Below are 27,415 nucleotides of genomic sequence, written 5' to 3'. Positions count from 1 at the left end.
GGAACCATTAGTTTAAAATGGCAAATAATGGGCATGACAAATTGTGAATGCGGTTAAATTGGTTAAAATAAGCATGAAATATGGTGAAAAGAGGTTACAAGTGACAATAATGGGTCAACATATGTGACATTAGGTGGAAAAAGTGGTGGAAAGGCTTTTAAGTCCTTAAAAGTGGTAGAAAAAAATGTCCAAAAAAGGCATTGAAATTTGATGAAGTGGCATAAATGGGAGTAATGTAACAAAAATGCATTAAAAGGAGCAAAAAAATACAAAAAATGGGCTCAAATTGTTTCATGAAGGCATCTGGCGACCCCCTCCCAGTGTCTCGGGATCCCAAATGGGGTCCTGACCCCAAGGTTGAGAACCTAAAAGCTCTAAAGGACATGTGTGCTGTTAACCACCTCCTCGTCTAAAGAAATGAAAAAAAAAAAATGAACATTAAACTCACAGGATTAGCATTAGCATTAGCATCAATAGGCACCAATGCTCTGAAGGCACATTCATTCATCCATCATTGTTCATCAAAGAGGTTTACTACTGTAGTAGCTGCTCAAACCTGAAATGTACAGAACCACGTGCAGACAAAAAAAGTCTATGGACTGCTGATGAAACACTCCTCTGACAATAGTGTGCATCTGTTCACCTTATATACCCGCTTATCCTGTTCAAAATGGCAGGATGCTAAAGTCTACACTAGTCCATTACAACACGTACACACACAAAAACATTCTTATATTTACTCCTACTGCCAATGTAGGGACTTTTAGGACGATTTAAGGCGATAATTCCTGACTGTTGTAGGGGTGGCCAAGGCAGGTCCTAGAGAGCTCGTGTCCTGCATGTTTTAGATGCTAACTGGTCCACCACCCCTGATTGTAAGAGGATAGCTTTCTGTAAAGCTGCATGATGATTCTATCATTAAATTCATGTGTGTTGGAAGAGTTAAACATCTCAAACATGCAGGATACGTGCTCTATAGTCTCCAGGACCGGATTTGAGCTACGGACACATCAGTTATTCAAATATTACATAATTCCAGCAAGTTCAATTTGTCTCCTCTTTTGAAATGATATATTCAGACAACTTTTTTCAGGACAAAAGGAATTTTTGGGGGGAATTTTCTAGCCGCGCCCAGAAAGAACTCGTAAGGACACATCATGGTCAATTTCAAAGTAAATTTCCTGAAAAAAAATTGCCTGAATAAAATAAACCAAAACATATTATTTCAAATATTACATGTTTTTTTTGTCAGTGGGATGAAACGTGAGTAAAGAAAAAGCCCCAAACCCCATTATTCCAGAATCAAATAAGATTTTGTTGATATAATCAAAGTCGTGCTGTCAAAAGACAAAATGTAACTTATTATTCTTGAAGCTAAAATAGGCAGAAGTAGCAAAAGTTTGTAGTACGTTTGTGTTCTGACACAAAAAAAGAAGGAAAAAAGTGTCTGTATGTGTTATGTCTCATAGACAACTACAGCATAGAATGGGAGTTCTTTTATCCTCTTCTATCAGCAGTGTGTCATCCTAAATGTCAATGGAGGAGATCAGGAAAATTAAAAACAATGCACATGCTACCACGTGTTGTAAATACAACATAAACTGCTCCTCATTCACCTCACTCTGCAGATCTGTGTTTGTTGTTGTGTGACTAAACATTTTTGCAGCTCATTTTCAAAGAAGGACAAATATAAACGCTGCTATATAAACCCATACACGACAAAAAAAAACAATCATGTAGAAAATTGTAAAAGGCAAAGATATAATACATATTGATACTTTTACAACGTGTGCTAGCAAACGCGCTAACACTGTAGGAGGTAGATAGCAAAGTTTCAGCGGTGCAAAAGACTTATAAAAGTTGTTGTTGGAGAGAAGAAGAGTTACATCATGTGGCTGTAAAATGTTACGATAAAGTAAAATACTGTACGAGGTGAAAGCAAAAGTGGCAGGAACGCTGCATGTAGCTCTCCATGAGTTTCCTATTCATTCATTCATCCAGACTGGAGGGCAGGGTTTGCATGGTGAGCAGGGCTGGTTCCCAGTTAGCAGGAGGCTGCAGTGGATAATAATGTCCCTGCATCCAGTCATTAGACAAACAGAACAGAGTATGGAGGACACCTGCAGCGCTCAGAGGACTGCTCTCGCACCCAGGAACCATGACATCCTGGGGCTGAAGCTGCTGCCCAGAAGGTTCTAGACACACACAAAATACATGTGTTTAAAACTTCTTCTTGCTCATTAGAGGAATTCTAAAGCTTCAATGATTAGTCAAGATATCAAAAAAGTCAAACATAATTGATCCACATTAACCATTTCCTGATGAACATCGGCTATGTTGGAAATCTCATACTAACATACTACTCAAGTCTGACATCAAAATGAGTATGTAGTGCATTCACATGAGATAGCATGAAAAGATTAATTACGTGAGAAATACCCGAATGTATGTTATATGGGGACATTTTTTAAGTATGCACAATCGGCACACTAGTCATACTCAAGCGCCCCCGGATACACTGCGAGCAAAATGTAAATCGTACTGGGACCAGTTTTAAGTTAAAAGTCAAACATCTCCTTTTCAAAACAAAAGCATTTTTTTTCGGTCTTCCATTAGTTTTTGACACTTTTCTACTTAGTCACTTCCTCATTTAAAATGTTTACAGAACTTTCAAAGGTGGTGAATTAACAGAGATATTTTGTAGGTTTCAAATGCATCTTGGGAAACTTGGAAGTATACTTCAGTGTAAACACTCATCATCCTAATCATAGTTATAGTAGACAGTATATACACTCGTTTGTAGTATGGAGTGTGCCATTTTGAAACACGGCCATTGTGCTACTGACATAACTTCTGGTTAACTTCAAAACAAGAGCCCTATTTACAAAAGCATTAAAAAAAGAAGAGATGCTTTTATTTTGAAAAGGAAATGTTTGATTTTTAGCTTGAAGTCGGTCCCAGGACAATTTTACATTTCGCTCACAATGCATCATGAGGCAGTTGAGTATGACTAGTGTGCTCACCGTGCATACTTAAAAAATGTCCCCATATAGTATACATCTGGGTATTTCTAGCGTACTTGATCTTCTGCATACTATCTAATGTGAATGCACTACAAACTCATTTTGACGTCAGACTTAATGTTAGTGTGACATTTTGAACACAGCCGAATTAACACATATAATAGTCATCTGTAGTTTCACTAATTGACTGAGCCAGTCACCTGTGTGCAAGACAACAGCCATTAGCCCTTCAAACTGATTTCAAACGTCTGTCTAACATTTGTTTAAAAATACCTTTTTTTGTTTTGTTTTTGGATTTTTTGTGAATTTTCAAACTTTGGAACTTTGGAGGCCTGCTGTAGCACAACCTCTAGGATGATTGGCCAGGTTTGGAGCTAAGGCAGTCGGGCATGGGACTAGACATTTGTGGAAAATCTGGTGATTTTTCACACATGGGTGGATGAATTTCCACAATAGAAGAAAAACATGCAGGAGAATAATAAAAAAATACTTTTTCTCACCTGATGCTTTCGATGCCGTCTCCTCCGCAGCGATCTGACTTGGTCATGGCGTCACTCTGACACTCAGCACACACCAGCCTGTCCCTCACCAGCTGAGCGCTCCACAGTTTGAGTTTACACGCTGCACTGGCCTGTTTCACACGCAGGTACACACAGTAGCTACACGCACAGCATAGAGGGAGGAGGAGAAGGAAAAGTGTCACAAACAACTGATTATTTGAGGTGAAAAAGGCACATTTACAGTCTCTGAAACCTGTGATGAAAGCTGAAACCATGTGGGAACTAAAGCGGCTGCAATGTTTAAACATGGAAAATATCCAGAAGAAAGCTGATTTTTAACTTCCAGCTCATCCTGAACAGCCAGTTGCTTGGATGATGTATGAATGATGACATTGTTGGCAAAGCCTTTTAAAATTGAGTGAGTCATCTGCAATATCGGGAAATGTTAGCTAACAATTTGTGTGAGTGTGCTGTGATCTGTGAATCCATTTTACAATTTCTTTTTTTTTTCTTTTTTTACAAATAACAAAACACAAAGTTGAACAAACTCCTATTTTATTGCTATTTCAGTTTTTCTCCAAAATAAAAATTCAACAAAACAAAGAAGCCTGGGTTTTCTTTATAGGATGATCATCTTTTGAGATTATTTCTGTATTTATAATGAGGGTCTAACACTTTAAGCCAAGAACAAGCACACGTTTCAGTGATTAAAGTGGGATTTCCTCCCTTTATAATGCTTGATTTGCTCAAGCTGTGTGACTTAACATAATCTCATAAACTATTTGTACAATTCATGTTGACGTGTTCTGAGAGATGTACCAAGAGGTTTTTCTCAGGTTAAAACCTAAAACTCTAATAGATGATGTAAATTAAAAGTTAATTTGAATTGTTTTGGTGTTCCAATGTTCCCCTGATCCGTGTCCATGACAATACTATCAACGAACCAGATGTTCTTGTGCAATCACCGTCACTTGAACTAATTATTTTACTGAGTAATGTGCTTCAAATCCCCTGATCTTTGCTTTTTAGCCAAAACAACCTTATCCAATGTCCTTTTTTAATTAGCGTGAAAGACACTGGAGGCAGTCAGGAAACGATGCATTCTTTTTTCCTTCATCTTTTAAACTTTTCTGTCTATGAAAACATTTGTGACTTGTTAAAGTGAACTTACAGCTGCCTTATCACTGAAGTTCAGCTCAATATTTAAATATTTATATTATTTGTGTTACACGGTTGAACAAGGATTTCATGGCTTTGCAGCTGCAGTTACTGCGATGTTCATCTGCATCATAATGGTTTAAAGAGATCGATGTGAAAATGACCTTTAAACTGTGCGAATGCACACCGGGGGCCAAATCCGGCCCTTCAGAGCATCTAATTCGGCCCGCAGGAGACACTAAAAAGGACAGCGATAACATGAATAATTGTGTAAATAACCAAATATACCAGTTGTAGATATCTTAAATGCAAAACTCACCAATTTAATGAAACTTTGAATGAACCTTTGTTTATATTACATGAATGCAGTCATTTTTAATTGCAAATTGCGGAAAGAAGTCAAAATTTTTCCACAAATCTTGCAATTTCTTACAAACAATTCTACAAAATTCCTCTAAATTATACAAAAATTGGTTACAAAATCAATATTTTTTAAGTGAATATCCGGCAGGTACTGATATCAAAAACTAGGGCACAACTGATGTTAAAATTGTTCTTTTTTCAACCTAAAATCTGGTCCATATTTGGCCCCTGAGATAGAGCTAACCCTTTCAATCTTATATTTTTGTTTAGTTATGTGTATTTTTGTTGTCGTTTTGTGTGTTTTTGGACACATTTTGCATATTTTTGTTGTCATTTTTTTGTATTTTTGTGTATTTTTGCTGTTTTTGTGTATTTTTTTATAGTTATATCTGTATATAGTGTATTTGTAATACACTATCAAAATAAATACATTAAAAACATGATTATTGTTATTATTATTAATAATAATAATGGCCCTCCAGTTCAGGTGTCTCTAATTTGACTCCAAACCAGAGATACTTGTACACCAATTTACTGATAATGTTCAGGTTAATATGTGTATTTCTATCCTAACAATGATGAGCCTCAGGCGTAGAACAGACTAAACAAGGATCCAAACTGAGGTGGAGGACTGAAATCTGTCATCACTCTGCTCAGCTCATCTGTAATTAGTCTCTCAGAGACAATCCATCCCTCCTGATGAAATCCTTTACCTGGCCTTCTCCTCCTTCATCAGCATGTGTGGTCGTCTCCACGGGTCCTTGAAGTTCCTCTTGAAAGAATCAGGGAGGACCTTTGCCACCTCTACACGCAGAACAAACACAAACCTCAACAAGTGGATATCAACCATAGTTAAGCTCTACTAATACTCAAATGACATGTTACATTACAATTTACCGTTGAAGCTAAAAGTGTCACTAGCCCTATTAGTAGACTAAAAACCTCCACTGAAAATAAATCATCTGAGCATTTCAACTGTTTATTACTTATCAGATATAACAATTATTACCAGAGACGTGATTTATCAGTACAGTTGAGTGGACTGGACACATGCACAGATAATAATAAACATCTAAAACAAAGTCATGACCTGACCTTTTGCTGAGTTGCACACGGCTTCATTACCAAAACACCCACGACGCTGTTTGAGGTCAGGACATGGCGTCCCTCCGTTTCTGGGAGGAACAGACACTTGGCGACTTCTCTCTGTGCTGCCGACTCCACACAGGGACGTACACGATGACCAGGGACCCCACGATCCCACCACACAGTCAATGGCTGCTGGGGAGGCAGGGACAGGTAATGGCTCACCAGGTACGTCAAAGAAAACGATCCAAAGAGAATCACCAAAGCAACATTTAGTATAAGACTCAATGACTACATTTTCTGTTCAACTGTATTCTTTTCAGTTAAAGGAATATTTGAAAGCATAAAAAATACACATATATGTAATTTTCTTTTTCTGTTACTTAAAATGTCAAAGTATCATGTGGTGTGTGTGGTTTCAAAAAAACATCTTTAGAATTACTCTAAATTCTAATTGGTATAATTTCCCTAAGTGTTTTATCGTCCCGTGTAAAATTTCCAAGTATTTCAAGTTATATTTCCATCATAATGTTTATCCAAATTTTGTCCGATGATGCCCATTTCATGAAATATTATACGGTACACAAAATTACTCCAAAAATACACAAAATGACAAAAATACACAAAAGACAGCTTAAGTAATCAATATTACTACAAAAATACACAAGATGACTACGAAAACACAGAAATTACAGAAAAAATACGCAAAACAACAACAAAAATACACAAAAGAGAACTAAAATAATCAAAATTACTCTAAAATTAAACATGACTAAAAACATTTACAAATATGGCAGAAAAACACATTAAACAACAACAAAATACACAAAATGACTTCAGAAACACACAAAACTATAATAAATACAAAACAATAACAAAAATATATAAAAGACAAACAAAATAATTAAAATTACTCCAAAGATATACAAAAATAACAGAAAAACATACAAACAGCAAAAATACAAAAAATAGAGCAAAAATACACAATAACTAAAATATATGAAAGACAAATAAAATAATTAAAATTACTCCAAAGATATACAAAAGTAAAAGAAAAACATAAAAACAGCAAAAATACAAAATCATTGAATAAAAATAAACAATGATAACTAAAAAAAATATAAAAGACAAACAAAATAATTACAATTATTTCAAAAATACACACAAGATAACAACAAAAATACACAAAAATCACAGAAAAACATACCAAACAACAACAAAATACACATAATGACAACAAAAAGACATAAAAAACCTTAATTGTTTTTATGTATTCTTGTTCAGACAAAGCATATAGTTTCAGTGTGTTTCGTCATCTTATTGAAGAACTTACTGCAGGTAAAAAAAAAAAAAAAATGTAATCAAAATATCAAAAGAAACAAACAGAACATGTTTTCCATGGAGTGCTAGTAGAACATGTGGTCTGAGTAGGAACAATAATTACTCTTTAACCCATGGGAAGCTGTAAAACTTTCCCCTAATCTTTGCTGTCAGGCTGAAACACATGCACACCCTTCAGACTGATGTTCCTGATGTGGTATAAAGCATTTAATGCAGGTAAACAGGTGGCAACGCTGGCTCCTTCCTGTCAGATCAAACTAAACCAGACTCAGGAAGTCTGTGACCTACGAGTCCTACGAGTGGGAGTCCTTCAAATTAGAGGCTAATTTTGCATCCTGTTCTCTCTGGTTTGCCTCAACACCCCACATAACCACACACACACACACACACACACACACACACACACACACGCACACACGTACACACACACACACACAACATAAACACAGTAGTGGCAGTAATCAGGACTTCCCCTTTAGTAGAGGCTGATTTAACCAATTACTGCAGCGTGAGAGGAAGCAGTATTAGTTGGATGGCTGTTCTGATCAAAGCTCAGAGGCTCCAGTGGTAATCAAGGCTGGATTTAACTGTGATTTAACACTCAACACACTTTTCAAAAGAGGAAGTACTCGCACAACAAATAACAAGAGGCGATGTGCTGAAATGCTAAAATAAACAACAACAACTCAAGGAAAAAGGGTGATTAAAATACTGTTTTGGATAACATGTAGGGTGGGGTTACCTTTAGAAGCAGGTGCACACAGCGTCAAAGCTCTGGTGCTTTTGGTGACAATGTACGTTATAAAGAAAGACAGTATATCGTGATATTAAAACAACACAAAATGGCATATCTTTGATGGTACGAGTCGTACTTTATGGTACCATCAACATCATCCAACCCAAGCAAGCAAGTCTTTTCAACAGCGGGAGACAAACACAAAGTCCAAATGTCTCAATTACTGCCAGAAATGTAGACATGCTAATATTGTTGTTAAAGAACCTGTTCATATCTTAAATCTGGGCTGTAGACACTTATAGTTTGATTCTTTTTTTTAATTATTATTACTTTGAAGAATGTCATGATGACATGATTTGGTTTGAATTTTACACTGGAATTAATTGTCAGTCTGTGTTTTTGTGTGGAGAATTTTTGCCCTTTAAATAGGAAAATTGGTGTTATTAATGTTTTTGTTTATTACCTTGTGTATGAAATTCACTACGCAAACAAATGTCCCTTGCCTTAACTCTGCCAAGGAGGTATTAATTTCATCGGCAAGGATTACATTTAAAGTACTTAAACATATTTTGAGAACATGTTAAAGGTCCCATATGTCATGCTATTTTTCACCCATCTCCGTTTGTTCTAAGAACCCAAAAACATAGTATTAGAGGTTTATTTTCCCAAACTCGCCTGTTTTCCAGAGTTTTAGCCTCTGAAAAGTCACTTTCTGAGCAACTCTACACAAACAGGCTGATTTGTGGCCTACTTATGCATATTCATGAGTGGGCGTGTCTATAAACGGAACACTGACTTCCTCCTCCCCGCACGGTGACGTAGGGCCAGAGGACGACTCGATCCCAGAACGTGGGGGCGGGGCGTTTGCCGGTACATACATAGACATATATAAATACATAGCACTGCGCGAATGACGCTGAAATGCTCATCTTCGTGTTCGTGTCTGTTTACATGTCAATCAAGGCAGAGAGCTTCCTGGAGGCGCGGCTTCTCCAGCTCAGTGCCAAATTCGTCATCAAATTGGAGCGATTGGACTCACCCTGCAGTAAGAAAGGAGCAAATCACCCTCGAACTAACGATTGACGGAATCAACAAAAAAAACACTTTGGGCCTGTGTATGAAGCCCAAATAACACTTTATGATGTTTAAAGCACAGAAACATCCACTCAGCTTAACATGGGCCCTTTAACCAAAGATAGACCTTATGACGTGGAAAATTCCATTGAATTTTAAAATGCATCTGGATCAATAGACTGTATCTGAATCCTTATCTCTCATCATTGGCAAAATTAAAAAAAATAATATCCCGGTTCATAGATGACTGATATGTATTACAATTGACTCAGTTATGTCAAGTTGTTAACTGAATTATTCCCCTGAGTTTCATTTGGATTGAATTGAAATTGAATTGAAAAAAATGAGGGTTTTCAATTTGCATTACATTCTGGCCTGCTGTACGGTTATTATTATTGTGGACAGAAATGTCTTCCAAGCCTTTAAAGTGTGAATAATCATGGTACAATGATAACTGACAATATCTGGAAAAGAGGAGATTTGGTGCTTGGCAGAAGTTTGAGCTCCCTGACTGCTCTTGTTTTTATTTATTTATTTATTTTCTTACTGATTTGAAAAGGTTATGACCACAGTAAGTAAATAAGTACGTCCAGAGTTCAAATCAAATGAAAGTATGGTTATTGCAGATGGCTGCCACCTCTGAGCCTGGTTCTGATGGAGATCGTTTTTTCTGCCCACTGTACCTGATGCATGTTCATGTGGATTTGTTGGGTTTTTTTCTTAATAATTTTACATTCTGACAGCACTTTCAGATGACTATTGCTGTAGTTTGTGCCATATAAATAAAGTTGAATTTAATTTAATTATTTTTCCAACTGGAATTTCTTTAGTTCTTTTTCTCCCTTTCCAAAAATATCGATATTGGGAGATGATTATCGTCCATCGTGTCATATATCGTAAACTCTGTATATCGTCCCACCACAATTCTAGTTATAATCTACAGAAGCTGAATCTAGTCAGACTACATTACAACACTAAGAATAGAGAGAATAGTTATTATTGTGCCTCAACCAGAGAGAGAGGGAGAGAGAGAGCTTTTAAGGTGCCGTCTGTTGGGTTCATTCCCATGGTTCGTCGGATGGAGGGTGTGGGTGGGATGAGGGGGTTGGGAGACAGGGGGCTCGGCTGCCTCGGTGACACAGCCGATCCACAAAGCCACTGTGGAATCTCTGCATTCCTGCACATTAGTGCTGCCCACCTGACACTGGCCTTTCCCAGATCGCCACACTTACAGACACGCACACACAAAACAACAATCCTGTCCCTTCAATTCTCCACATGGAACCTGTTGCTGCGTCCGCCCCTAAACACCGAAGCACACAGACGCGACATGTGTGTATAATGTGTGGAACTTTCTAGGAAGGGTGTGATGGATGCAGACACCACAACCCTATCGTCTTCCTCCTGCAGACTCCTCCACCTCTCCTTATCCTCGGCCATGTCTGCTCTCTTTCCTTCCCGCCCTTTTTCCAGCAGCTGTTTCTCTTTCTCAGAAGAGGAAAAACAAAAGCAAGCGGAATCCGTGCACTGTTCATTCTTTGGTTATTTTGTTTCAAAACCAAATAAAAAAAATAGAAAAACTGACAGTTTTTTTTTTTTGTTTCAATAATTTAAAACCAGAAACAGGAAAACAGAAAACTAAAAAAAATGGTGTATTTCTGATTGGCAACATATTATATTGTTTAGAGCAGTTGATTCTATATCTATACCCAAAACAAATCTATGACCGCAGGTGAAGACAGTGGCAAACACTGCGGCTTCTCGGCGGACTTGTAGTAGAGAATAAGAGCGCTACGTCAACTGTGTAAACCTCTTCATTGTGATTAAGGAGCCATTTACTCACCCACAGACGGGGGCGAACGTTTACTTCCAAACAAAAAAATGAAGCAACACATAGTGAACTAGTGAATTGAAAAGTTAAGACATAAATGAAAAAATGGATGTTACAAAAAGCACATATGATGTGGGATTAAAGGAACCAGAGGTAGCGTAATGAATCTACTGGTGCGCCTCGTTTCTTGTGTTTAACTTCTGTGTGTGTTGATGGCTGCCGTTAGTGGCAAGCAGTATTGTATGTAAATTTCATATTTTTACTGCCCTCAAAATATTTGTTTGTTTTTGCAAAAGTGTCAAACAAATCATAGAAGTTCTAACATCTATTGTTCCTCACAGTCGACAGTCAGTCAACAGTTTATTTGAATACTATTTGGACCGTAACACCATATAACAAAACATAAACGTGAGCAGCTTTTTACGAGCTAAAACATCCACAGACTGCATGAAAACAGGAGCAGGACCAGAAAACTGCTGAAATAAAACCTAAACGGTCCTACTGTGTGCAGATGCCTGGTCCAGGACCTGTGGAGGGAAACCAGGTGCAGCCGACTTTGGTTCTCGCTCTAGTTTTCCCGCAACTATCCAGATATCACACAAACAGAACAAGATTTCATTTTAAAACAGAAAAATGCTGCTATATCTGGTTTTTGATGTTCCTGTACTTATGTTTATCTTATAAGTCAGTAACAAAATAACCACATCATTTCTTTGTTATTTGGATTTGGATTTAAAACGAATTAACCAAAGAATGAAGGGTACATGGATTAGGCAGGTCAGTTGTGGTCTTTCGCTGAAGAGGGTGTGCAAATTAAAAACCAAGAGTCTCGGTTAGTTCCCGCACTCGAGCAGAAACAGGGCTCTCGTCCCTTTGATGGACACCAACACACACAACAGACGGAGCAATAAGGCCCCCGTCTGGAAGTCTCAGCCTATTGGCCCTGAGCCAGCAGGGGTCAAACACCAATTACCAAGTAGTGGTGGTCTCCAACCCCTCTGCTCTGGTACCACCAGTGCAGCAGTCCCACCACCCACGTACGATAAGCTCAATGACAGCCTGACACAACCTAAAGCTGCACAATCGTCCTTGTTCCCTGTTGGCATTGTTGACGAGAAAGTCCCCAGTTGGAGGGGCTGTCGCCACCTTTGACCTCCGACCCCATTACAGGAAACAAACGCTGCCTGTGTCAGCCTCGCTGCTTTTTCAGGAGCGGAGATTTCACAGAGTTTTAACCTCAGCTCCTAGAACACAGGTCTTTTGTAAGAATTACATAATTGTAAAGAAAATGCAACAAATAAAGCAACTTTTCTTCATCATCATCTTCTTGATGAGTGCAATGATCCTTTGCCAGCAATCATCATATATTTCTTCCAAAATGTAGACCTCATTTTTGATTGATGTGAGTATTTGGATAAAATAATTTTCTTTATTAATATTATGTATTTTCTGATTCTGAGACCTGAGAAAGAAGTGACTTTAAGCAACACATCCCATTCATTAAAAATAATATCCAAAAAGGTAAATCTATAGAAGCTTATTGCATTCACTTATAAAAAAAACATGTTTTTCTGAATTGATGAATACATTAATTGATAAAAATAAGTAAATAAAAAATATGGCCCTGTTTTTTGTTTTTATAGGAAATATTATTTTCATTTTTTTTTCGGCTTTTCGGTGTTGATGAGATCATCTTTAAAGCAAATATATTTAGTTTTTTCTAAATTGATGAGATCATTTTTTTCTGGGAAATATTATCTCTTCATTTCAGAAAAAATGAAAAACATTTCCTATAAAAACAGAAAAACTGGCTTTAAAATTACTTATTTTTATCTCATCAACTCAGAAAAAATGAAAAAAAATTGCTATAAAAACTGAAAAACAGGGCCACATTTTTTATTTACTTATTTTTATGTTGTCAATTCAGAAAAAATTAAACTTTAATTTTTCTGTGAATGCAATAAGCTTCTGTACAAACCAAGTCACAACATCAAATACCAAGCTTTAAATTCTCCAACAGTGATGGGAAAAAGACATGAAGCTAAGCTAAAGAAAAGTGGAAATGAAACATGATCTAAGGACTCATTTGTTTCTGACTTGTGTGATTTTTTTTTTATCAAATCCTACAAACAAAACCTACAGCTGTGAGGAGGATGTTTTACATTTGGCTTAAGCATTCACCACTGGGAACGCTGGGATTCTTCATGGACCCAGTGTGTGACACCGAGCTGAGACTTTAATCCTGCTGCTGGCAAAGCTTCAGACGCTCAGAGTTTGACCAACATCAACACGTTCATCTCCAACTGTTATCCAATCTGTGATCAGCCTCAGCACGCACGCACGCACGCACACACGCACACACACACAGCCTTTCACTCTCTCTGAATTGTTCTCCCACTTTAGTTTCATCACAATAGAGTTCAACCTGCCTGCCCAATTTCTTCTTCTCCTTTTATTACGTGGCCTGCTTTCTCTTTCTTTCTTCCCCCATCTGTCTCCTATTCTGGGGTCTTCTCAGTGCACCCCCCCCCCCCCCCCCCACCCCTTCCATCCTCCCATCTTTTCTGTGATGAAGCCCAGATGTTGAGCTGCTCTGGGGAACCTCTGGACCTTCAAACCTCCACACTGATCTGCTTCAGCCAGGTCCATCTGATGAGTCTTTGTAATTTTACCAACGTGTGAGACAAACACCAGGCTTTATTAAGCGCTGAAAACACAAGGCAGAACTACATCCATAGTCAATAGAACATTTCATAAGGACTGACAGAAAATACCTCACATACATGTTTTGGGAGATTTTTAGGCATTGAAAAGCAGAAAACGGGTGACCGACTGTTTTAGCGAAAAAAAAACTGACAAATTTCCTCATAGTCTGGTTCAGAATCTTGCACAATGTAAGTGGAATTTTATGCAAAATGAAATGGAAATAGCTATATGACAGACTAAAACCCTCACATGTTTTCCGTGATTTCCATGATATTATTCTCATAAAACAGGTGGTCTAGCAGTGCAGCTAATGAACATCAAGTCTTCTGAAGCTAATATGAAATTAATAAAAGTAAAGGACATAATGTTCCCTGTTCCGTATGCGTGGAAGGATTCAGGAAGTTTAAGCCAGTAAATTGAGCATAGCGTTAGTTCAGGCAGGCCGCGGACGTCAAGTCAGCTTAACCTCATCTGAATCAGATGACAACATCTGATTTTAACCACACCTTCAATCAACCAACAGCCCAGATGACTCCCTTCTTGGCTCCTCATTGGCCAAAGCATACAGGATACACTATTTGAACCATGACAGCTGCCTCATACCTCTTCAGCAAGCATCTCCCACCCCAACTCCTCCAGTTCAGTATGTATCCAACCAACTGGGTGTCATTAAAGGGGCCATATGTAGAATTTGCAAGTAATTTCTGCCACCACCATTTGGCATATTACTTGTGACAGTTTTTTTGTTTTGCTTTTGTTTTTCAAATAGGATAAAACCTATTTTTTTGTTATTGTAAGTTTGCATTTATTATTATTATCATTAAAAATATAAAGGAGCAATGATGTTTGTGTGTGATCTTTGTTTTATTGATGTAAATCTAAACAACAAAAACAGGAAGTGACGTCAATTTATTTAGCGCGTATGTTTGAAATGATCTACCCAATGGCGTATATTTCACCTAACAGACTACTATAAGCCGAAAATATGGACTTGTACACAGCGGTGATGCTAGGAGAGTGGTTAGCTTTTTTTTAAAAGTTTTTCAGACATTTAAAAGTTGAAAATTCACAATAATTCTACATATGGCCCCTGCGCTGATCAAAGTGATCAATGACATAAGGTTGAACACTGATTCAGGAAAAGTATCTGTTCTCATTCTATTGGATCTAAGTGCTGCATTTGACACTTGTAGATCATACAATTTTGTTGCACAGATTGCAAACATGGGTTGGACTAAATGGAAAAGTAATGCAATGGTTTAAGTCGTACTTGGAGGAGCGAAGCTATTTTGTAAGCATTGGAAACTTTGAATCTGACAGATTACCAATGTCCTGTGGGGTTCCTCAGGGATCTGTTCTTGAACCTCTTCTGTTTAGCCTGTATATGCTTCCTTTAGGACAAATTTTACAGAACTGTAAGGTTGATTATCAGAGCTACGCAGATGACACACAACTATATCTATCACTGAACCCAGATGACTATGGTCCCATTGAGGTGTTGTGTGACTGTTTAGAAAAAATAAACTGCTGGATGAGTGAAAACTTCCTTCAACTAAATCATGACAAGATGGAGGTGATTGTCTTTGGTAACAAGGAAAAGAGGACTGCTGTCAGCAAGTATCTTGAGTCTCGATCTTTAAAAGATAAAGACCAAGTCAAAAACCTGTTCTGATTGACTCAAATCTTACATTCAGCATCAGATCAAATCTATCACAAAAACCACTTCTACCACCTAAAGAACATCTCCAGAGTGAAAGGTTTAGTGACTCAGAAAGATCAGGAGAAACTGGTCCATAAAAGAGCATCAAACATCTACAGCTGGTTCAGAACGCTGCAGCTCGGGTCTTAACCAGAACAAAGAGGTCAGAGCACATCAGTCCAGTTTTAAAGTCTTTACACTGGCTCCCAGTCAGCCTCAGAATAGACTTTAAAGTTCTGCTGCTGGTGTATAAATCTGTGAATGGGTTTGGTCCAGAATACATCAGTGAGATGTTTGTCAGGTATGAACCCAGCAGGTCTCTCAGATCTATGGACACAGATCAGATAGTGGAGCCCAGAGCTCACAGTAAACATGGTGATGCTGCTTTTAGTTGTTATGCTGCAAAGAAGTGGAACAAACTGCCAGCAGAGCTGAAGTCAGCATCTAATGTGAACATTTTTAAATCAAAGTTAAAGACACTTTTTTTCTCTACTGCATATGATTGAGAGAGAGATTTTTAGTCATGTTGTTGATGTCATGTGTTTGTTGATGATTTTACTGATTATTTTAATTGATTTTACTGATGATTTTAAATGTTCTTATTGATTTTACTGATGATTTTAAATGTTCTTATTGATTTTAAACATTTGAATGTTTTGTCATGTAAAGCACATTGAGTTGCCTTGAGTATGAAATGCGCTATACAAATAAATTTGCCTTGCCTTGTCTTTAACATCTGCTCTGCTTTTTTCCAGGGGGTTTCTGCTAACCGCTCTCCTTGCTTTAGTTTTTCAGCTAGGGCTCATGGAAGGTCAAGGAGGAGTGCGCTCTTGGCCTCTGGCTTTCCACGAAAGCACGTGGAAAGGGCAAGGAGGTCCCGGAACAGACCCATACCACTAAACATAAGATCACATTGCACACCATGTAAAGCACTTTCAGTGTCTATGAAAAGCACTATATAAAATCCAATGCATTATTATTATTAATAAATCATTTATTTTCACTAAAGCGGCCCTGACTGAAATATTGAAAGACAATGAAACAGAAGGGGCGCACGGTGATGTAGGGGTTTGCATGTCCACCTCACAGCAAGAAGGTCCTGGGTTCAAGCCCTGGGGTGGACACTTGGGTCCATTCTGTGTGGAGTTTGCATGTTCTCCTCATGCTTGTGTGGGTTTCCTTCCGGATCCTCCAGCTTCCAAAAACATGACTATTAGGTTGATTGGAGTTTCTAAATTGCCAGAATGAATGAGTGTGAATGGATGTCTGTGATGCCCTGTGATGGACGGGAATGGACATAGCGTGAAAATGGGAATTGGGGACATTTTGAAACAGAAAATCGGATTGATTAATTGATGATGAACCAATTAATTTAGTCAGCATTGTAAAAATCTTGTTTTGAGACAAATCTGTCCCCCAGTGGATAATGGGATGTTGAATGGAAAAAGTGAGTGAAATGTCAATCAACAGTTTTAAAACTGGAAATGTATTTCACGCACCACTGCTGATGCCAGTGTGGCACCAAAGTGACTTTCCAACACATTTATGGCGTTTTCACAGATTTAAAGTTTTGCCAAAACATTTGCAGATGTTGGATTTTGTGGCATTCCACGGAAATACTCAAATACGGACGATTTGAAAGTCTTCCCACAACAAAAATGATGGCAAGCAAATCACTTTCTTCCTTGTCTGGTGAAGAAACACCAAACATCACAGTAAGAATCAATGGAGTAATAAATATCAGAAATTCTTGGAACATATTTGTGTTCTTCTACGGGATTCCCAATCCCACAATGCAATGTGCAAAACTTTTCCAAAGGTTAAATCCCGTGACCTTTGTCAACAAACCCAATGTTTGTGATGGATTCAAAATAAATCCTGCAATCAACAATTTCCACCACCAACATAGTTTGTGAGTGAATGATCCCGTTTTGCGGAATAAATATCTTTAATTTATTGATCTATGACCCGACATTGTGTCTTTGACTGCGTTAAAAAGGCTTTCAAGGTGAAATACTGTTAAACAGATTTGTATTTACAACTAGCCAATTAGAAAACATCTTCCAGGAGATTTATTAGCTAAAAATTAATCTAGAACAGATCTTATTTGTCATCTCAATAATAAATAATAAAATTATCCAGGTCACTTTTACCATTACCTTTGAAATATCAAAACCACTCTCTTGTGCTCTCTTTCCTTTGAAAATCTAAAAATATCTGCAGCGTAAAATAAAAAGTACAGGCCAGGTGTAAATGTTCAACCATTAAAATGAGTGAGTGTGTATGAGAGAGCCTGGAGTCATTGAGATGTTTTGTCTGAAAAACCATGAACAGCTGGCTCAGCTCAGCCTTAACTAAAGCATTTCCTCCTCGTTTAAAACTAAGGAGAGAACATGTGGGATGCAACGCGGACAAAGTGGGAGAAGAAGAAGAAGAAAGAAGGAGGATACAGTCAGATATCAGTGCAGTACGACAGAATCCAGAGTCACAGAGAGATGAAGACAACTGTTCAGTCATTGGCTGGATCTCTAACGTCATATTAAACACAGTTTGATATGCACATGAACTATTTACTTCATCAGTTCTACATTATTTGTTGGTAGTTTTTCTTGCAGGTTTTTTTTTTTTTGTGGAGTGATTTTATGTTGTGTAATCTTGTTTCTAGGGGTGTCCCGATCTGATATTGATATCGGATATCGGTCTGATATCAACCAGAAAACGAATATCGGATTTTATTGGACTGCATCTAAAATCTCCGATATATACTATATTATATTTATTCAATTGTAGAATACTGTAGATATTGAAGGTTAAAATTAATGTAACCAATTGGTTAAAGCTGATGACCAGAGTTTCTGAGAGGACGTCTCGATGTCCCGCCCTCAACAGCTCCACTTCCTCCCAGTGCTTCTACCAATCTACCAGAAGCCACGCCTCTACTTTTCTGCACGCGCATCGCGTAACAAAACAAGGTCGCATCGGGTCACATTGATATAGGTCTATGGGTCAGGTAAGAGCCTAAATCATATTTACCTGTTTGCTGTTGTGACGTGTGGCCTTGTTTCTGTGCACAGTTCAGCATTGACTTTGATTGACAGTCTCAAAAACAGGAAGTCGAATCCTATTGGCTGGGTGCACTCTGGGATCATTTCCATTTGTATAGGGGTCTATGGGACAAAGACCACCGGCAGTAGACCATAGTAAAAAGACTAGTATTTCAAAAGAATGATACATAAACATAGATTTCTCAGAAACTCCAGATATCAGCTTTAATAATAAAAAGGTCATACAAGTATGTATTACTCGTGCTGATATCGTATCGTATTGATATCGGCCAATACTCAAGGCTCGTATCGGAAGTGAAAAAGTTATATCGGGACATCCCCCCCTTGTTTCTACAGAGCTCACTGTTAGTTCTCTTGGTGGTTTTTATTGACTTTATTGAAACAAAACCTACCATTTAATGCGTGGGCATTAATAACTTGTTTTTAAATCTAAAGAAAATGTCAATGTAAATCCAGATAAACCCAGAGTGACTCTAAATTTGTGCATAAATATTGTGATGTTGAAGATATTATGAGTGAAGTATCCTCTCACCAGCACAAAGAATGTTGGATTCAAAAAAACGTAAATGACAAATACCAAGTCTGATTTCCAACAAGCTAACGTGTCAATTGTATTATCTAATAAAGCTAACGTTTGTCCAACTCTTCCAGAGCTAAGCTGTTTACATGAATTAATTAATAAATCTAGTTACTATCAAATTAAGGCATTTGTTTGGTTTTGTTTAGTTATGAGCTTTTGGCCTCACTTTAATCTGATTTCATCATGTCTTGTAAATATAATTTCCGTGTTGTAAATAGTTTCGTCTGTACCAATGAATGTTGTCGATCACATTGGGCCGATAGTGGCTCACAATCCAGGTCAGAAATGAAGTGTTGGTGCTTTTTTCTGTGATTGTGGAAAATGTACAGAAAATTGTGGAATTACGGAAAAAGCTCGGGTGAACCTTTGTTATTTGAATTTAACGTCAGGTCCCATTATGACAGAGAAATACCTATTCATGTTGTGAGGCAATATCACACATTTAAACACCATTTTTCCCCAGGTGTCTGAATGTATAACAAGTCAACGAAACCAACAAATGTCAAATTTTGCTCAAAATCTGGTTCATGTTAAACTAAACGGAAACAGCTACTGTATATGGCACAGACAGTAACTCTTTTGGTCTCAAATGTAAAGTTCATTACAAATAAAATAAAATGTATTATTATTATTAATAATAAACTAAATCTTCGCTTACATATGGTTTTGGGTCCATTTCACACATTTCCATAGTATTTTTTATTTTTTTTACCATAAAACACAGTGTAGCAAACAGATATTTTTGCAACGTCATCTTGCTTGATTTCAGCGTAACCCCTAAATCATTTGAAGCATAAAAACACAAAATGAATAACAGTAGTTGGTGCTATTTTTTAGTGTAATTGCCAGTAAAGTCGTCTAAAGACGATGCAACGGAAACGAAACGGAACTGGAGAAACTTTGAAATGGAAAATTCACCAACATTACTCAATATAAATGTTAAACAGAGAATTGCTTGATGCTTTGAGAAGTTGTTGTGTGTAAATTGGTGCATCAGGCCAGCAGTAGCCACAGATGTAGCTTACCTCCAACAGCTCTACTGTGGTGTGAATGGTTTCTCACAGCCGACAGGCTTCATAAAGCGTGTAGACATTGTGTTGTGTTGGTGTCCCAGCAGAGCGTCAGGTTTGTTCTGATGTCACCCACTTGAAGCCCTTTGCTCAGCAAACACACGTTGATTAGAAACCGTGACAGACGATACACAGACATAGTCCTTGATGTGTCACTGAGCTGTGGGATGAGCTTCAGATAAAGTCTGGGATGTTGTGTAGTGTGTGTGTGTGTGTAAATATCAGGATGTTTGGATGGGGCTAAGCTCAGAGAGGTGGTGGATGTGTTTACTGTAATTCTGCATCTTTTTCCACAAATCACTCATTGATATAAACAAGGGTCAAAGGTCGACCTCCCTCCCACACTTTGATTTATTTCCATCTGAGAAATGACAGAAATTTCACCTCACAGTAACTGTTTGGGGAACATTTAACAAACTCCAGTGTAGGGGTCTGCAATCTGCGGCTCTGGAGCCTCATGTGGCTCTTTCACTCTTTTGCAATGGCTCCCTATAGCTTTGAAAAAATATTAAAATAATGAATTATTTCTTACAGATGGTACTGATGATTAATGAAAATTATGGCAAAACAATTTGTTAACCTGAAATTAAATGGCCTTCTTACTTCACCTCCTGCAACATCTACAGACCATCAACGTTCCTGCAACTGTGGCTAATCTTAAGTTTTAAATGACTAAACCAACAAAAACACTATTCTGGAAGAAAATAGAGATTTTAATTGTGTGGGGACAGATTTATTTAACTGTCGACATGCCGGCTTAATGTACACACTTGATATGTTGCAAGAAATTAGCATGTGTTGACCATGTGTTCTCAAATTCAAGGTATATTTTCTAGCCTTTCAAATCTATTAATACATGAAATTATTTGATGTTATTTTAACTGTATAGAAATGTATACACTGAATTGTCTTCACTGAGAAGGTATTTTATTCGGCTCCGGAAGGACTTTAATCCAGGTGAGATCAGGCAAAATGGCTCCTTTGAGAGATACTGTACGTGTGATGAATGCTGAGGAAAGATTTCTAAATTTTAATTTGGTTTCATTTCATCGTTCCCTTGCTTTACACCATTTTTTAAAATTTAAAAAATGTTTTGGAGGATGAGCTAAAATAAGTTATAATAATAACAAAATGGTCTTAAACATATTTGTGTTGTATTTATATTGTTTGACACGCAATAGAACAAATTACTCAAGCATTGGTGTTTTCGCAGTTGGATTACCATCATCAATATGATGAAATAGTTCATTATACTAAAAGCTAAATCAAAATGCCAACAACGAACATTCACTTGTAGAGCGACTCATGCATGGAACACACTGTCAAATGAAATAATACAGGCAGAAAATGTATAAAGCATCATCTGTAAATCCTAAAAGCACAGCTGCTCGTGATTAATAATTCATTAATTCATCATGTGGGTCAGATGGCATAAGGAAGGAACACCCTCACAGAAAGAGAAACCAATCAGGAGGGAGCTTGAAGTCATTTTGTCTATTTTGTTGTCTAGTGTATTTCTATTTTCTCTATTTTTCTGTTTTTTAAAGTCATTTTGTGCGTGTACTTTGGGTCGCACATTATCAGAGCGAGGGCTGGGCAATATATTGAGATTCAAGATATATCGAGTTTTCTATTTTGGCGATATAGAATATCACAATATTGCCTATATTGATATATCTTTTTAATTTATTGCTTATTTTGTATTAAATAGCGATGTCCCGATACAACTTTTTCACTTCTGATACGATACCGATATTGCATCCTTGAGTATTGGCCGATACGATATGATATCCATCCAACGAGGTTGGATGTAAAATTATCTGTGTTCAAATTAGGGGACGGATCTAGATAAGCATAATGCTTTTTTCCGTCGCCCTTTCCGGCATGAAAAAGGACAAAAAAAAAAAAAAAAAAAAAACAATGAATGCAACCATGTCGGAAATGAACTGAATAAATAAATAAATAAATATCAGCATGAATCATACATAATTTTATTACTTATTTTGTAATGTGGAATGTTAAAAAAAAAAGACTTGATCAAGTGATGAGAAAAATGGACCCATTTATTATTAACCAATTGGTTCCATACATTTTAACTTTCAACATAATATCTACAGTATTCTACAGTTGAATAAATATAACATAATATATATCGGAGATTTTACATGCAGTTCAGTAAAATCCTATATTTGTTTTCTGGCTGATATTGGACCAATATCCGATATCAATATCGGATCGGGACACCCCCAGTATTAAAATACTTGTTGAATCACACAGACTAAATATCTCTGTTGATTCTTTGAAAGTTCTGAAAACATTTTAAGTGAGAAAGTGACCGAGTAGAATATCAACATGTGCTCATTTGATTCAGAAAACTCACGTAGACACATTTCATTCTGACATTCAGAGATTTTGGAGACCCTACTGACAAAACTTCCTGTTAACTTCAAAACAAGAGCCTTATTTACAAAAGCCCTAAAAACTAATGGAAGACAAGAAGATTTGCTTTTATTATGAAACTTTATTTTTTAGCTTGAAGGAGGTCATCTTTACCTCCTGACTTGATTCAACTGTCAACTGCCAGTCTTCCTCAGAGGTGATTGCTTTGATGTATCCCCAAGTGTTCTCTCATAAGAAAAGCATCAAAGCATTTTCTGATTAGAAAAACTTGTCTGAATAAAATAAACCTCAACATATATTTGAAAAAAGAAGATAAAATCAACTTGAAGGAATCATTTTACGTTCCGCTCGCAATGCATCATGGGGCGGTTGAGTATGACTAGTGTGCCCACCGTGCATACTTAAAAAATATAGTTATACATCCAGGTATTTCTCACATACTAAATTATTTTCATACTATCTAATGTGAATGCATTTCATATTAATGTTGACGTCAGCCTTACTATGACATTTAACACAGTCTGTGGTGTTGAACACAACACTACCCTGTTGTAGGGACTGGATGGTGAGTGGATGGAAGACTCATTATCGTGATTCAACTCTTTTTCTTTTTTTTTTTTTTCTTATGCTTTTTTAACCAGGCTGGAAGATTTACAATCAGGACATTGTTGTCGCTGTAACCAGGATAAGAAGACATGATGTTTCCTGGCAGGATTTGCTTCTTCTAAGAATAGTTTTTGCAAATTCCACTCGAGATAAGGTCACGATAGTTAAACAGGCCCAAACACTCAAAGTATAAACTCTAATAAAGTTTGCTCCCAACTGTATACAGTCACATAGTAAAGTGTTCAAAGCGCAGAGTTTCAGACATGTTTTTAATAACCTACTCCAGGACTGAAGCCAAACCACTGAAAGAGGCACAGCTCTATTTTTACACTAACAATAGCAGCTAAAGGAAGGATAATAGCTGCTTTTTCTGTCTCTGAAGTAAACAGTGAGGTCCTGTAAAGTGTATTACAGCCTCCACCAAAGGACTTTGTACACACTTTAAGGTTAATGACTCAAAGCGTGACGTGAGCTTTCCTGTTCACTGTGTGTCCTCCACCGCAGCCTAAATAAAGGCATTTCTGCAGCACTTTCAAAGCTCTTCAGGTGTTTTAACACACACAGAGTCTATAGCTCTGCACACACAGTCGCTCCTCATGAACGTGTGTTCGTTCATCAAACAGTAAACGCTGCTTCAGTTTCAGGTCAAAGTTTTTTTTTCCCCATCAGACTAAATTCTATAATCCTGCCCATCTTTGGCTTCCTCACTGTTCTCTTCCATATTTGTCCAAAAACAGCAGTTTGAGATGACGGAGACCAATGTGAGCATTAACGCAGGAAAGAAAAAAGAAGGGTTTGTGTGTTTTTGTTGTCATTTTAAATAGTTGTTTTGTTGTTTTGTGTATTTTAGTTTTCCCATTGTGTATTTTTGGAATGATTTTGTAACTTTTCTACTGTTTTTGTATTATTCAGTTGTCTTGTGCTTTTTGGAGAGATTTTGCGTATTATAGTTATCAGTTTCTGTATTGTGTTGTATTTTTTTTTTTTAGCATTTTTGTAGTTTTCTTGTCGGTTTTTGGAGAAATTTCATCTATTTAACTGGTCTGTGTGTTTATGCTCCCTTTTGTCTATTTTAGTAGTATATATACAGTATGTCTTTGGGTTCTTTTTTGTATATATTTCATTATTTTTGTAATTGTCTTGTGGGTTTTTGGAGAAGTTTTGTTCATTTTTGTTGTCATTTTGCATACTTTTCTATTGTTTTGTTTATTTTTTGTGGGTTTTTGGAGAAATGGTGTGTATTGCAGTTGTCAGTTTGTGTATTCTTGCTTCCTTTAGTGAGTGTTTTGAGTCATTTTACATTTTTTGAGTCATTCTTGTGTATTTTTGTCATCATTTTAGATATTTTTCTATTATTTTTGTAGTTGTCTTGTGGATTTTTGGAGACACTTTGCATATTTTAGTCGTCTGTGATTTACTGTCCTTTTGCCTGTTTTTGGAGTGTATTTATGGTTTTGGAGTCATTTTTGTACATATTCTTTATTGTTATTGTATAATTTTGTAGTTGTCTTTTGGGTTTACTCAGTACTCAGTATTTGGAGAAGTATTTTTGCTGTTCTTTTGTGTATTTTTAGAGTAGGTTTTGGGCATTTACTTTGAAAGATATACAAAATTAGACAGAGGGCCGCCTGTGGCCCCCGCGCCTCCTTTTGCCCTTGTCTGTTTTAGGTGCTTCTTCTCTGTTCATAACTCTCCCAATGACACTGATTGACCAGCCTGTGCATTTTAAGCGATGATGTGAAGGCCAGAGGTCACACACACACACACACGCACACACGCACACACGCACACACACACACACACGGGGTGAGGAGATGCCCCTGTTGGTGCCCCCAGCTTTAAGTGGTCACGTTAAACAAACAGCCATCAGCTGAGTGCAGTATGTCTCACTGTCTGTGTGTCACCTGAACGCACCACCCTGGGACACAAAGGACAACACACTTATTTTCTTTCTTTGTGAGCTAAATAATTTAAATTCCAGTTGGCCACAGATGATGCTATGACATATATTTAAATGTTGCCACATCTCTGCAGTTGTTTGATGTCAAATATCCATGAATTAACCTTTTCTGCCTGAGACCCCCAAAATAAAGGTTCCAGAGACAGGGGACCCCCACTGTAGCTGAAGGTGGTTGAACACAGACATGAACATTGAAGAACAGTCATGTGGAGACAGGGTCATCTATAAGGGGGAATAAAGGGGAGAGATTTTTGGGGCCCATCCATAAAGTCAGCAAAATGATGGTCCATTGTTCTATGAATCTGTGATAACCATTTATTTATTTATCTGAATAATATCCACTATTATCCAGGAACGTTTATTATTATTTGCGCCATAGTATATAGTCATCTTAAAGATGTAAATCCTTGTATTAATCAGAAATAAAATAGACCAAAAATGGTGGAAAAGGTGGTAAAATGGGATTTTAAAAAACACAGAAATTAGTTGCGAGTTGCAAATAAGAGTGGCCTAAAACCGACAGAAAAAGTGGTAAAAAGGGTTCAACGTGTCTATAATGGGGGGGAAAGTAGGAACAATTCATTAATTAATTTAAACTGGGAAATAATGGGCATGACAAATAGTGAATGGGCTTACATTGGCAAAAATAAGCATGAAATATAGTGAAAAGAGGTTAAAAGTGACAATATTAGGTCCACATAATGTGATATTGGTGGGAAAAGTGGTGAAAATGGTTTATAAGTGCTGAAAATGTCTTAAAAGTGGAAAGAATGTGCAAGAGATGCATTGAAGAGAAGTTGCAGAAATCGGAGTAATGTAGCAAAAGTGAATTAAAAGGAGCAAAAACATGGCAGGAAAAAGTGATGAAAATTGTTTAAAATATGTCAAGTTTGGTGTAGTTGCAGAAAAAAAAAAAAAAAAGGTAAAAATAAGCAAAAATGGGCTAAAATTATCGGGAAAATACTTTCTTGAAGGCATCTGGCAACCCCCGACCCCAATGTTGAGAACCCCTGAATTAGAAGCCCAAGCCTGCACTCACCAGATATTTGGCACACGCGCTGGTAGTCCTCGCAGCAGTCTCTGGTTCTCTGACAGTAGGTGTCACAGTAACAAACTGTTTTCCTCTTGGTGTATTCAAAGCACCCGTTATTCCGGCCTGGGCAGCAGTTGGGGTTCGCTCTCTCCCTGCAGCCCGCCTCAGCCTGAAGGACAAACCCTGCGCACAACAGCGCCAAACATCCACTAAACACAAACCAAAGACGCGCCGAGCTCCGTCCGTGCGCTCCCATGATGATGGACTCAATCAGCTCTCACACAAACCTGAATAATGTTAGAAAGTCTATTTGAAATCTAACTGCAGCATGGCGCCTGCGTTCAATCAGAAACGTGTGTGGAGACACCTGCTGAAGCCGTGCGTAAAAAGCGCATCCAAGCTTGTGCGCACCAGCTCTTTTTGGTGAGTTGGACACCGCCCCTCATGGTCATTGTTAGACACTCCTCTGTCCTGCCTGTGTGGGTGTAGCTAAACGTCTGCAGGTAGGGATCCGATCAGGTACAAACTCATGTAAACACATGATTTGTGGTTTACATCAAATAATGTGAAAATCACATTTAAAAAAGACCCAAAGTCGTGCCAAAATATGTGTTTAATTTTTTTTTTTTTTTTGTGGGGGGGGGGTGGGGGGGGGGTACAAACCCTAAAATCCTGTTCAGCACCACGGACAGCAGCACACATGTTCATCATAAATAATAAACAGGAACTGCTCATGTCTGCAGCTGCTGCGTAAAAGAAAGAACAGCAGAACACACGGTCACGTGTTTTATAGCCGACATAATTTCAATATTTAGCTCATTTTTCTTTCATTTGAGACATAAATTCATGTAAAACAGGATGTTTTATATATTTGTTTAAAATGTGTACACATGGAAAAATAGATAAATGTAAAGCGAAATGTTAAATGTAAATGTAAATGTTAAATATAAAACTAAATGTTAAATCTAAATGCTAAATCTAAATGCTAAATCGGCCGCCAAATGTAAAGCTTAATGTTTTGCGCGGGCACGTGATCGACAGGCGCTGACCTGCCCATGTTGTATAATTTCTAAACATTTAGCTTATCACTTGGGAACTGATTAAACATTTAGATTTTAGTGTAACATTTCTTTACATTTAACATTTAGATTTAGATTTAACATTTAGATTTAACATTATTTTTT

The 27,415-nt window shown here is 37.4% G+C and overlaps 1 protein-coding gene across 2 annotated transcripts; it reads right to left on the bottom strand.

Moving 5' to 3' along the window:
- Positions 1–255: 255 nt before the first annotated feature.
- Positions 256–26,616, bottom strand: LOC114469643 (somatomedin-B and thrombospondin type-1 domain-containing protein). Of its 2 annotated transcripts, none has more exons than XM_028457343.1 (5): positions 26,238–26,616; positions 6,140–6,325; positions 5,758–5,848; positions 3,524–3,682; positions 256–2,195 (listed from the first exon to the last, which is right to left on the bottom strand). In XM_028457343.1, exons 1-5 carry the CDS (start codon positions 26,485–26,487, stop codon positions 2,090–2,092), a joined length of 792 nt encoding a protein of 263 aa, XP_028313144.1. In that variant the 5' UTR covers positions 26,488–26,616; the 3' UTR covers positions 256–2,089. The 2 variants fall into 2 exon arrangements, with proteins under 2 accessions (XP_028313144.1, XP_028313145.1); XM_028457344.1 differs by having other exon boundaries at positions 6,140–6,322.
- Between the last annotated feature and the right edge of the window lie 799 nt (positions 26,617–27,415).

Source organism: Gouania willdenowi, chromosome 9 (assembly GCF_900634775.1).
Source record: "Gouania willdenowi chromosome 9, fGouWil2.1, whole genome shotgun sequence".
NCBI lineage: Eukaryota > Metazoa > Chordata > Actinopteri > Blenniiformes > Gobiesocidae > Gouania > Gouania willdenowi.
The sequence above is the reverse complement of the archived record's forward strand: the minus strand, read 5'-3'. Positions and strand labels throughout refer to the sequence as shown.